The 14,255-nt window shown below is 34.8% G+C and overlaps 1 protein-coding gene across 1 annotated transcript; it reads right to left on the bottom strand.

Moving 5' to 3' along the window:
• Positions 1–363: 363 nt before the first annotated feature.
• LOC130245348 (P2Y purinoceptor 2) lies at positions 364–1,335 on the bottom strand. Its single transcript, XM_056478017.1, has one exon. It carries the CDS (start codon positions 1,333–1,335, stop codon positions 364–366), a length of 972 nt encoding a protein of 323 aa, XP_056333992.1.
• Positions 1,336–14,255: the final 12,920 nt, after the last annotated feature.

The following is a 14,255-nucleotide window of genomic DNA, read 5'->3' as shown; positions in this document are numbered from 1 at the left end:
GAGATGTATGGATGCAGTCCTCCAAGCTCATGATGGAGTCAGACACAATATTCATTCTGTTTCCACTGCAGCATAACTTTATATTCTACACTGGACATTATTTCTGTTCAGTGATGAGACTTTTATCTAAGCAAAGTCAGACATTACTGTCCTAATAAAATCATTAAAAATCAAGTCATGATCATATTTTATTTTGGTCAAATAAGCGTAATCTAGAGGCCTTTGCCTTTCATATAAGCCACTTCTGATACCAAATGATCAACTAGAAGTCAAGTTATTATTTGTTGTTCCTAAAACTTAGATATACGATAAGGTAGTGTATTCAAGCGAAAGTGCACATTTAAAAACAGCCAGCACCCACCATTATAATGTTGAGATGGATCTCTCTGAGGATGGGTTTGATCTTGTGCTGTTGTTTCTGAAGCTCTGTCCTGCCATGAAGTAGAGGATTGGGTCAATGCAGCTGTTAATGCAGAGCAGAGGTCGTGTGGCCTGGTAGGTGAGGTTGGAGAGACGGAGCTGGTCGCAGCTCTTGTCCATATAGCGAAGGGTGTAGTGAATAATACGGTTCACATGGAAGGGAAGGAAGCACAAGATGAACGTCAGAAGCACTAAAATGATCATCTTCACCGACTTCTGCTTGGATCGCTGTGACGTTGGTCCTCCGCCAGCTCGAGGTTCAAGGAGTTTCTTTACCATCATCGCATTGCAGTAGAGCACCACCACAAACGGCAGGCCAAAGAGCAGAAACATCACCACCGAGCTGTAGACCATGAAGTCATCATAGAGATTTTCACGGGTGGTGTCATGACAGACAATGTCCTCTTTTTGTGTTGTCCTGGAGAAAAACAGAATCGGGGCCTGTAAGATGAGTATGATCACCCATATTCCCACTGAGACCAAACGAGCATATTGGGTGTTCAACAAGGATAAAGATCGCACCGGATGGCAGACGCCTATGAATCTGTGCACACTGATGCAGCTGAGGAAGAGGATGCTTCCGTAGAGGTTTGTGTAGAAGAGAAAGCGGACTAATTTACACATCAGATCACCAAATGGCCAGTCGCTCTCATCTGCATAGTAGTAGATGAGAAACGGAAGCGTGAGGATGTAGAGAGTGTCACAAATGCTGAGGTTGATTATAAAGATGGTGTTGGGCTTCCACTGTTTGGTTCGAAAAAAGATGAAATACATGGCAGTGATGTTCAGTCCTAGGCCGAACACAAACACCAGACTGTAGCTCACTGGAAGGAGAACGTGCTTGAAGTCATCCCTTAAATCACATTCGGTCTCGTTACTGCCATTGGTTGGTCCAGTGTTGTTAAATGCTGCCATTCTGATGCAGATCTGTCTGAGGAAATGACAGTGAAATCATAACAAAGCAACTACAAGCTTAGGGTGTACTCACACTAGGCTATTCTAACCGTGCCCATTTCCCGGTTCGTTTGACAAGTGTGAGGGCTCTGAATCATGTGGGGTGCGGTTCAATTATCCGGCCCTGGCCCAGTTGAAAGAGGTGGTCTTGAGCACGGTTCGGTTGGGCTTTGGTGCGGTACACTTTTAGTGTGAGTACAAACTAAAGATGCTACGTCACTTTTAAGAGACTGTTTTATCACTCATTCTTACTTTTCAATGAACGCAAGCTGTCTTAGATTATTAAAGATGCAAACCCAGCACTGCACGTCAGCTGCCACCTTCAGCAAACCTCCTAATGCCTTATTCACACTAGCAGTGACTTTGTAGCTTTGTCGCTCTGGGTGGCGACCTGCTGCAAACTGGTCTGTGTAGGTCTACAGCACAAACAAAACAACCGGCCTCTGAGTGAGCAGAGTGCTCCTATTGGCTGTCTCTCAAGAAAGTTGCTCTTCATTTGCATAGTTGAAGGATTCTCAACTTTTGTCACGTCACTCGACACGCCAATGGTCGCCAATGGTCGCTGGCATTGACAGAGGTCGACAGAAGTAGCTCGGTCTCCGCTGAAATGAACACCCGCTTGTCGCTTTGCTGCTGCGAGTTGCTCGTCGTGTGAATAAGGCTTAATACGTACAGCATGACGACTTTCTTGAACGTTTTCGAGCGTCAAAAGTGGTGGATCTGTTCAGCAAAATATTTGACTGTGTGTTACAGCATTCCACACGACTTAAAATAATAGAAAACAATAGAACTTAAGCAATATTCACTGTACTGAGCAAGAGCGCTTCTCTTCCTTACTGAACAGTCGCATCATCGATGACTTAAGCGTGCTCCGGCTCAGAAGGTAAAATTGCAGTGTGAGTGCAGGCCGAGGGGGAGAGGGGACTGAGGACAATCGCACCTGGGCACGGTTTTAGACAATCGTGCCTAGTGTGAGTACACCCTTGAATTTAGAGAATGACATTTATTTGACATGCAGGTTAATCTTTTCTGAACGTTAATTTTCTTTGTCTACACACAATGTTTGCAGTAAAATGACACAGTTTTAAACTTTATGAAAGAAAGAATTATGAACGTGCTGCCATACGTTCACAGTGCCAGAAACTTTATTTAAATTTGACTTTCTTTATTGACCACATGTGGAAATTTGTCTTTGGCTTCACTACATAACTAAATCAACATTCACATCACATATATCACAAAAAAAAACACAATACACTCAATATCATCACATTAATCGCTTTAAAACGCAATTATGGCAGTTGCCACAAATGACATATGATACCCTTTTTTTTTATTAAGGTTACCTAAAACGTTTTTTTTTTTCGATGGCAAAAGCTGAAATTTTATAACTGAGAGATGGGAACAATCTTGTGTGTGTTTCTGTTTAATTCTCAATAGATTAATTCAATTTAGTTGTCTTTGTGTCTTACCTACAATTGCACTGGCATTTTTTTAACACAGGCTCATTGTGAATATGTACCCCTGTATACATTTCTGGAGAGCACGAATTATGTAGAAAGAGGTATGTATGGCTGCATTTCCTCTTTAAAATGTGTGCTACAGGGCAGTATGATACCACTGACTGCTTTCTTTTTGCGCTACCAGTGGCTCGCCACATACGTCAGCGGACTTTAGACGCAGAGAGGAGTTGACGACGATGATCTGAAAACGGGTTAAAAATCAGGCGGTCGTGAGGTCTTTTCCTTTTCTGGATTTCTTACGAAAACAATATCGGTTGGGTTTAGGGAAGGTGATCGGCGGGTCAATCGGTGCTTTTGAAAATACTATTGGTTGGGTTTAGGGAAGGTGATCGGCGGGTCAATCGGTGCTTTTGAAAACACTGTCGGTTGGGTTTAGGGAAGGTGATCGGCGGGTCAATCGGTGCTTTTGAAAACACTGTCGGTTGGGTTTAGGGAAGGCTATCGGTGGGTCAATCGGTGCTTTTGAAAATATTGGTTGGGTTTAGGGAAGGTGGTGGGTGGGGGTATCGGTCGGTCAGTCAGTCAGTAGATAGCGCCATCTGGTGGATTTACGTGAGAAGAGCAGGCATGAATGGCACAAGAAATTTGAGATCTGAAAAAGTGTACACAGCAGCCGAAAACAAAAACTGCAAAAAACAGAGTGGGGTCTGGATGCAGACCTGGTGCAGTGCAATCTGAGCTGCATCCAATGCTTATCCAACTCACCTAACCCCACCCTTAACCCTACCCATCACAGTGACGTAACTCACTCCATTGAGTGCATTTTGTCTGACATTGCATCGCTGAGTGATGCAATCTCAGCTAGCATCATAAAGGCTGCATCCAGAAACCTAGCTCCTGGGATGTATTTCGCACTCTCCAGAAATGTATACAGGAGTACTTATCCATGATGAGCCCGGGCTGCAATTTTTACTACTCGACAGTTTTTGCTTGTCTTTAACTGGCAATAGTCCATACAACCCAATCATGTTAACACTTTTGACCAAATCTTTATATACCATCTAAAAGATGTTGACTCGCACCAATATGTTGTAACCCACTAATAAGATTCAAACTCTGCATTGTTTTTTTAAAAATACATTCTACTTTCCAGCAAATGTCAATTTACTATCAATAAATGTTTATTAATATTCAAAACGTCCAATTTTATACATAAAGCACTCTTTTTTTAATGATCTAATCACATGGTCTATAGCGCAAGGAGCAAGTGCACTTTGTCCAAGTCCAATTTTCGCTATTTTAGAGACAGAAAAAAATGGTGGCGTATGGTTTTAAATGGTTGTAGTTATTTTCTTAATGAGTTATGGGTGTGTTTTGGGCATAACATGCATTAAACCAATTAGAATCTCATTTCCTATTCCCATTAAGAGCACGTTGTGGTCGTGCGATTGCATTCGCTATTTACGTAGCATACTTTTATCAGCGAAATAGACCTTAATCTAGTTCAAGCAAATTGATGGCAGATTGCTATAGTTAAATGAATTAAGCACCCACATCCATCTCCTTTTAACACAACTGTGTCTCTAAGAGGTGCTAAAACATCCATATGGTTTTTATAAGAGCATAAAAGGAATTTTAAACAGTTTCTGCCAAGCTCAAGGGATGAACAAACATGCTTTTAACAGTTGCTCTCCTCAACACATTGACCAACAACACTCTTATGTATGGCAGAAAATCATACACAATGCCAATCAGCGAACAAATTAGGCCACGGAGTAGCTGAAAAACTTCCTCCCAACATCAAATGCCAGCTTAATGATTTTAATGTTCATTTAATAACCTCAAGATTTTCCATACTCTTACATGTGCTAATATTTATACATTCTTAGTGTAGGGTGGGGAAAATAAGGGAAACGTAGAGTTTTGTAACAGCCTCTATTAATAATTCATATCATCAGTACAAGCTTCACATTTATTTAAGCTTTTATTCACATTACAATAGTGTTTTGATTGACTTTTTAAATTAGATAATTTTGAAAGAATTTGATCATATTCAATCTTTAACAATATAATTAGTCTACATTATGTGCTCGGTCTAGAGGGTATACATTGACATCACTTTCCCGCCAGAATACCATTCATTTTTTATAATTGTGATTTAAGATCAGACCACATTTTATCAATAAGCAATGCAGATATACAAATATTTTCAAAGGGTTTACAAACTTTTTTCAGCTGTATGTATTTAATATTATTTTAACATATAAAACAACATTTGATATCTATTAACAAGTTTGTAAACCCTTTGAAAATATTTGTATTTCTGCATTGCTCATTCATAAAATGTGATCTGGTCTTAAAACACAATTATTGAAGAATTATGGAATTATTATGAAAATATATATTAAATGCATAATTAAAAATAATAAATACAGAATTAAATATATATTAAATGCATGATTAAATATAATAATACAGAATTAAATATATATTAAATGCATAATTAAATGTAATAAATACAGAATTAAATATATATTAAATGCGTAATTAAATATAATAAATACAGAATTAAATATGTATTAAATGCATAATTAAATATAATAAATACAGAATTAAATATGTTTTAAATGCATAATTAAATATAATAAATACAGAATGAAATATATATTAAATGCATAATTAAATATAATAAATACAACATTAAATATATATTAAATGCATAAATAAATATAATAAATACAGAATCAAATATATATTAAATGCATAATTAAATATAATAAATACAGAATTAAATATATATTAAATGCATAATTAAATATAATAAATACTGAATTAAATATGTATTAAATGCATAATTAAATATAATAAATACTGAATTAAATATGTATTAAATGCATAATTAAATATAATAAATACAGAATTAAATATATATTAAATGCATAATTAAATTAAATACAGAATTAAATATATATTAAATGCATAATTAAATATAATAAATACAGAATCAAATATATATTAAATGCATAATTAAATATAATAAATACAAAATTAAATATATATTAAATGCATAATTAAATATAATAAATACAAAATTAAATATATATTAAATGCATAATTAAATATAATAAATACAGAATTAAATATATATTAAATGCATAATTAAATATAGTAAATACGGAATTAAATATATATTAAATGCATAATTAAATATAATAAATACAGAATCAAATATATATTAAATGCATAATTAAATATAATAAATACAAAATTAAATATATATTAAATGCATAATTAAATATAATAAATACAGAATTAAATAAATATTAAATGCATAATTAAATATAATAAATACAGAATCAAATATATATTAAATGCATAATTAAATATAATAAATACAAAATTAAATATATATTAAATGCATAATTAAATATAATAAATACAGAATTAAATATATATTAAATGCATAATTAAATATAATAAATACAGAATCAAATATATATTAAATGCATAATTAAATATAATAAATACAAAATTAAATATATATTAAATGCATAATTAAATATAATAAATACAGAATTAAATATATATTAAATACATAATTAAATATAATAAATACAGAATTAAATATGTATTAAATGCATAATTAAATATAATAAATACAGAATTAAATATATATTAAATGCATAATTAAATATAATAAATACGGAATTAAATATATATTAAATGCATAATTAAATATAATAAATACAGAATCAAATATATATTAAATGCGTAATTAAATCTAATAAATACAGAATCAAATATATATTAAATGCATAATTAAATATAATAAATACAGAATTAAATATATATTAAATGCATAATTAAATATAATAAATACAGAATCAAATATATATTAAATGCGTAATTAAATCTAATAAATACAGAATCAAATATATATTAAATGCATAATTAAATATAATAAATACAGAATTAAATATATATTAAATGCATAATTAAATATAATAAATACAGAATCAAATATATATTAAATGCGTAATTAAATCTAATAAATACAGAATCAAATATATATTAAATGCATAATTAAATATAATAAATACAGAATTAAATATATATTAAATCCATAATTAAATATAGTAAATACGGAATTAAATATATATTAAATGCAATAATAAAATATTTTTCTTTTTAATCTTGTGTTTTAGTGAAAGGAAAATGGTCAGTAACACTCATTCACTCTTTGTCTTATCTATATCATAGTTTTCTTGTTTAAATTTTTCAAAAATCCTAAAGGTTGTTGTTCTGTTGTGAATAAAAGTATTAATCAATATGCATTTGAGAAAGTATACTTTTATTTTCCATATTTCAGTGAGAGGTTAGAAATTCTGAACCACATTGTAAAATATTGAAAACTTTTTGTTAAATAAATCAAATATATATAAATCAAAAACGCATGACATATATTTTAGGATGACCTGCCTGTCTGAAGCCTTCTCTCTGAGCTGAATAAAGAATAGCAATAAATAAACAATATTCTGCAAACTGCTGATCAAATAGTTTGAATTAAATATTTATTAAATGCGTAATTAAATATAATAAATACAGAATTAAATATATATTAAATGCATAAATAAATATAATAAATACAGAATTAAATATATATTAAATGCATAATTAAATATATTAAATACAGAATCAAATACATATTAAATGCATAATTAAATATAATAAATACAGAATCAAATATATATTAAATGCATAATTAAATATAATAAATACAGAATCAAATATATATTAAATGCATAATATCTATTTATCTATTTGACTGTGAAAGTAAGATCAAATAGATAAAAAACAGATGCATTTCACTCATTCATCATTTAGTAAGTTAACAGTAAATGCAAACATTCACATACTCACATGTATTTTCAGTAGATTAAATGAAGAAGCTGTGTCCTTACTTTATACCTTCATAATCCTGCTTTTCTTCTGTCTGTGCATGCTTTATTTCTTCAGTCTGGGCGGTACTTCTCATGTAAACACGCCCAGCCTGCTCTCATTGGCCAGAGCATCCGTCAGTAGCATGTCAGTCATCCACACAACTTTTCATTCATTCATTTTCCTTTGGCTCAGTCCCTTTATTCATCAGGTGTCGCTACAGTGGAATAAACCGCCCACACTACTTTTTCATTCATTCATTTTCTTTTCGGCTTAGTCCTTTTATTCATCAGGGGTCGCTACAGTGGAATAAACCGCCCACACTACTTTTTCATTCATTCATTTTCCTTTGGCTTAGTCCTTTTATTCATCAGGGGTCGCTACAGTGGAATAAACCGCCCACACTACTTTTTCATTCATTCATTTTCCTTTGGCTTAGTCCTTTTATTCATCAGGGGTCGCTACAGTGGAATAAACCGCCCACACTACTTTTTCATTCATTCATTTTCCTTTGGCTTAGTCCTTTTATTCATCAGGGGTCGCTACAGTGGAATAAACCGCCCACACTACTTTTTCATTCATTCATTTTCCTTTGGCTTAGTCCTTTTATTCATCAGGGGTCGCTACAGTGGAATAAACCGCCCCACACTACTTTTTCATTCATTCATTTTCCTTTGGCTTAGTCCTTTTATTCATCAGGGGTCGCTACAGTGGAATAAACCGCCCACACTACTTTTTCATTCATTCATTTTCCTTTGGCTTAGTCCTTTTATTCATCAGGGGTCGCTACAGTGGAATAAACCGCCCACACTACTTTTTCATTCATTCATTTTCCTTTGGCTTAGTCCTTTTATTCATCAGGGGTCGCTACAGTGGAATAAACCGCCCACACTACTTTTTCATTCATTCATTTTCCTTTGGCTTAGTCCTTTTATTCATCAGGGGTCGCTACAGTGGAATAAACCGCCCACACTACTTTTTCATTCATTCATTTTCTTTTCGGCTTAGTCCTTTTATTCATCAGGGGTCGCTACAGTGGAATAAACCGCCCACACTACTTTTTCATTCATTCATTTTCCTTTGGCTTAGTCCTTTTATTCATCAGGGGTCGCTACAGTGGAATAAACCGCCCACACAACTTTTCATTCATTCATTTTCCTTTGGCTTAGTCCTTTTATTCATCAGGGGTCGCTACAGTGGAATAAACCGCCCACACTACTTTTTCATTCATTCATTTTCCTTTGGCTTAGTCCTTTTATTCATCAGGGGTCGCTACAGTGGAATAAACCGCCCACACTACTTTTTCATTCATTCATTTTCCTTTGGCTTAGTCCTTTTATTCATCAGGGGTCGCTACAGTGGAATAAACCGCCCACACTACTTTTTCATTCATTCATTTTCCTTTGGCTTAGTCCTTTTATTCATCAGGGGTCGCTACAGTGGAATAAACCGCCCACACTACTTTTTCATTCATTCATTTTCCTTTGGCTTAGTCCTTTTATTCATCAGGGGTCGCTACAGTGGAATAAACCGCCCACACTACTTTTTCATTCATTCATTTTCCTTTGGCTTAGTCCTTTTATTCATCAGGGGTCGCTACAGTGGAATAAACCGCCCACACTACTTTTTCATTCATTCATTTTCCTTTGGCTTAGTCCTTTTATTCATCAGGGGTCGCTACAGTGGAATAAACCGCCCACACTACTTTTTCATTCATTCATTTTCTTTTCGGCTTAGTCCTTTTATTCATCAGGGGTCGCTACAGTGGAATAAACCGCCCACACTACTTTTTCATTCATTCATTTTCCTTTGGCTTAGTCCTTTTATTCATCAGGGGTCGCTACAGTGGAATAAACCGCCCACACAACTTTTCATTCATTCATTTTCCTTTGGCTTAGTCCTTTTATTCATCAGGGGTCGCTACAGTGGAATAAACCGCCCACACTACTTTTTCATTCATTCATTTTCCTTTGGCTTAGTCCTTTTATTCATCAGGGGTCGCTACAGTGGAATAAACCGCCCACACTACTTTTTCATTCATTCATTTTCCTTTGGCTTAGTCCTTTTATTCATCAGGGGTCGCTACAGTGGAATAAACCGCCCACACTACTTTTTCATTCATTCATTTTCCTTTGGCTTAGTCCTTTTATTCATCAGGGTCGCTACAGTGGAATAAACCGCCCACACTACTTTTTCATTCATTCATTTTCCTTTGGCTTAGTCCTTTTTATTCATCAGGGGTCGCTACAGTGGAATAAACCGCCCACACTACTTTTTCATTCATTCATTTTCCTTTGGCTTAGTCCTTTTATTCATCAGGGGTCGCTACAGTGGAATAAACCGCCCACACTACTTTTTCATTCATTCTTTTCCTTTGGCTTAGTCCTTTTATTCATCAGGGGTCGCTACAGTGGAATAAACCGCCCACACTACTTTTTCATTCATTCATTTTCCTTTGGCTTAGTCCTTTTATTCATCAGGGGTCGCTACAGTGGAATAAACCGCCCACACTACTTTTTCATTCATTCATTCATTTTTTTTTCGGCTTAGTCCCTTTATTAATCAGGGGTCGCCACAGCGGAATGAACCACCAACTTATCAAGCACATTTTTTTTATCCTGGGAAACATCCATACACACTCATACACTACGGACAATTTAGCCTACCCAATTCACCTGTATTGCATGTGTTTGGACTGTGAGGGAAACCGGAGCACCTGGAGGAAACCCACGCATGTCATCATGTCAGTGTTCAAAAAAAAGTGGTCAATCAAATCAAAGAAGGCGGGGTTCTGTTAACTTTAGCGTGAGGTAAAATATAATTAAGTAGCTAAATATTTATTATTTGCAACAAAAAATTTTATTAGCAACCACTCGACGACATGATGCTTTAAAACAAAATAAGACTAATTAATTAATAGGCTAAAACTTTAGGAGTAAAAGCATTTCAATACAGCATTGATTGAATGTTTTGTTTGTGTACACCTCGCTACAGGTATGCTCTATTCTTTTGTCAAATTAATATTATAGAGGCATATTTGTCATATTTGACAGCCAGTTTGGTTTACAACAACCCAGCATTTTTTATGACATGTTTTGTTTTGTTTTCATTCATTCTCCTTCAGCTTAGTCTCTATTTCAGAGGTCTCCATAATGGAATGAACCGCCAACTATTCCGCAGCGGATGCCCTTCCAGCTGCAACCTTGTACTGGGAAACACCCATACACACTCATTCACACACATAAACTACGGCCAATTTAGTTAATCTAATTCACTTACAAACACTTACAAATTACCTGCTTCTGCCATACATCAGCCTTCCTATATCCAAAGTAACTTAGTCCAGCCTGATCTCACGAGAAAACGTACGTATTTTACGTTTTGTCAGTTTAGTGGCTAATTCGTATAAATTCGTATAGTTCAGTCGTACGAAATTGTACGATTTTAAAAAGGAGGCTTGGCACCTAACCCCACCGCTAAACTCAACCGTCATTGTGGGATTTGCAAATTGTATGAATTAGATCGTATGAATTCATACGAATTAGCCACTAAATCAAAAAGTTACGAACTGCCATGAGATTGTGTTGCTTAATCCCATACCACAGATGTTGACTCTTTTGGCAACAAGTTCTCCTGTGCTGAACTCATCCTCCCTGTATCACAGGCTATATTCAGTCTCCTGTTCTCGCACTTTGTTTAGGCGCGCTGCGTTATGATTGGTTCAAACAGCCTACTGCAGGAAAATCGCGTAATAAGACGATTTAGAAATCGTACATGTCCAAATCACGATTTCGATACGATTTCAATTAATCGCACAGCCCTAGTTACTGTATTTTACGTTGTCATTGTTTAATCTTTTACGGCTTACGGCTGATTTATACTTCTGTGTGAAGCGCATACGTATGCTCCGGCGCAGCCTTTGCATGGCCGCATAGCCCTTGTCGTGTCTTGATGTGCACCTCTCAAAAAATATAACTACACGTTGCAACGGCATGTAGCGCAAGCTCTGTGATTGGTCGGTTAGTTAGCTGTGACGAATTTAGTCGGTGCTGAGAGCCAGGTTTACAGTGTTGAGTCCCTTGAAGGAGCTCCAGATGGAAAGTTTTGTTTTGTGTTTACCTTATGATTAAAGTTGTTGTACATCCGCCGGTTCTCTCCTCTGAATGAGCGAGTTTTAGCTACTTGTACATTAAGGAAGCGTTTAGTAAAACAAAACACCATGAAAGAAACTCGACACAAACAGCAACAGAAGTATAAATGCACGACTACACGTAAGGCAGTCACCGTGGGTCACGCAGATCACTGGACGCAGAAATATAAACCAGCCTTTAATGCACTGTGTTCATATGGTTTGTTCATCTGTGTGCCTGTATCACCAATAAGGTAAATACAACCGTTTCAACACAATATTCAGTCATTTTAATGATTGAAATAATGTGAAAGGGGTTGTGTAGGGATTACGAGTGTCTAAAACGAGCCTTTTATTCAGATATATTTGTTTTTCCGTCTTTGAGAGGTGATCTAAACATTTGTGGCTTGAAACAAGCTGAAACTTGACAGGTCTGTACCACAGTTTAATGGATGTTTTGCCCTCCATACATGACTAGAATAGATCCGGCTGCATGTGAGACTTCAGTTAACATTAATCACTTTTCTGTGCATGACATTGACATCACTGTGCAGAATGTATTTTGCTGCATTGTTTTGAGCATAACCAGCTCTGGTTTTGAGTGTAACAGAACACAAGCGAGGTCTTAGGAGTGTTACGATTAAGTTTCATTTCAAGCTGTTCACAAAATGGAAGTAAAAATTACCAATACACAAAAATTCCCACATAAAGCCCTTTTAAAGCTGAAGCATGCAATGTTTATTCTGTGCCATAGCACTGTCTTCTTTCTGGCTTAATACAGTCTAAAAATGCTGCCTTGTTTTAACCCAACATTGAGTCAAATATAGACAAACCCTGCATTTTTAAGACAGTATGTAAAGACAACTATAGTGAGCCATTCATATGTATTTTTTTATTTCTAATGCTGTGGAAATTATTTTATTTACTTTGACGAATCATTTAGTCAATAGAGTGAGTCAGGGGTGGGACTATCTCTTTATTTAGTCAGGGGTGGGACTATCTGTTTATTTACCAATGGCAAGCTCGTTTGAGAACAATGAATGAACTAATTTTGGTGTATTATTGACTGATTTGTATGAATTTGATAATCTCATTCATTCACACAACCAAATGTAAGATTAAAAAAAATAATAAGGCCATCCTTAAAGGGACAGTACGCCCAAAAATGAAAATTCTGCCATTATTTACTCACCCTTTTCTGGCACCCATTGAGTTCCATAGTAATTTTTTGTCCAACTATCGGTAATGTATGGAAATGAGTGCCAGCAACCAGCATTCTTCACATTATTTTCTTTTCTTTTCAATAGAAACACATGAACTCATAAAGGTTTAAAACCACATGAGGGAGATTAAATGATTGTGTCATTTTCATTTTTGGGTGATCTGAACTGTATGTTTTGAGTGTTTGGGAACAAATAATTGGACAGCAAACAGAATCTTAGTTTTATTAAGGAAAACTATATACTGTACAAATCTAAAGTTGTGTAGCCCATAAATCAAAAACAGTACAGAAAACTTTTTTAACAACCCACCAATTTTAAATAAAATGAAATATTATTAATGTTCAATCTCTTTACAATCAATTCCTGTTGACATATAATTGTTATGACATATAATTATATAAAAATGACATAATTATTATATAAAAATTATTATATAAAAATAATATATATATATATATCATATATATCATATAATTATAGTTGTGTTAAATAGTGCTATATAAATAAAATTGACATATAATACAATTTTCCACGACTCTGCAATCACTGTAAAAATATCAATATCTTAACAGTTTCTTGTATTTTTTAATCATGGATTTTCATTTATTTATGCTTTTGAATTGGATTATGGTACATCGATCTTTCCTTCATCAACCAATAATGTTGAAAATTCTGAAAAAGTCCATTTTTATTGATATGTTTAATAGTAATGTAATGTGTATTTATATAGTGCATTTATCATGTATGGCCATGCATAATGGTGCTTTACAATCATGAGAGGGGTCTCCCCACTCCACCCCCAGTGTGCAGCATCCACTTGGATGATGCGGCGGCAGCCACAGGACAACAGCTCCTTTGCGCTCATCACAAACCAGCTATAGATGGAGTGGAGAGACAGTGATACAGCCAATTCGGTGGATGGGGATTATTGGGAGGCCATGATGGTTAAGGGCCGATGAATTTGGCCAGGACCCCTACTTTTTACGAGAAGTGCCATGGGATTTTAAATGACCACAAAGAGTCAGGAACTCAGTTTAACGTCTCATCCGAAAGACGGCACTCACTGAGCAGTATAGTGTCCCCTTCACTTTTCTGGGGCATTAGTACTTACACAGATCGCAGGTTAAG

Source organism: Danio aesculapii, chromosome 18 (genome assembly GCF_903798145.1).
Source record: "Danio aesculapii chromosome 18, fDanAes4.1, whole genome shotgun sequence".
NCBI lineage: Eukaryota > Metazoa > Chordata > Actinopteri > Cypriniformes > Danionidae > Danio > Danio aesculapii.
The sequence above is the reverse complement of the archived record's forward strand: the minus strand, read 5'-3'. Positions and strand labels throughout refer to the sequence as shown.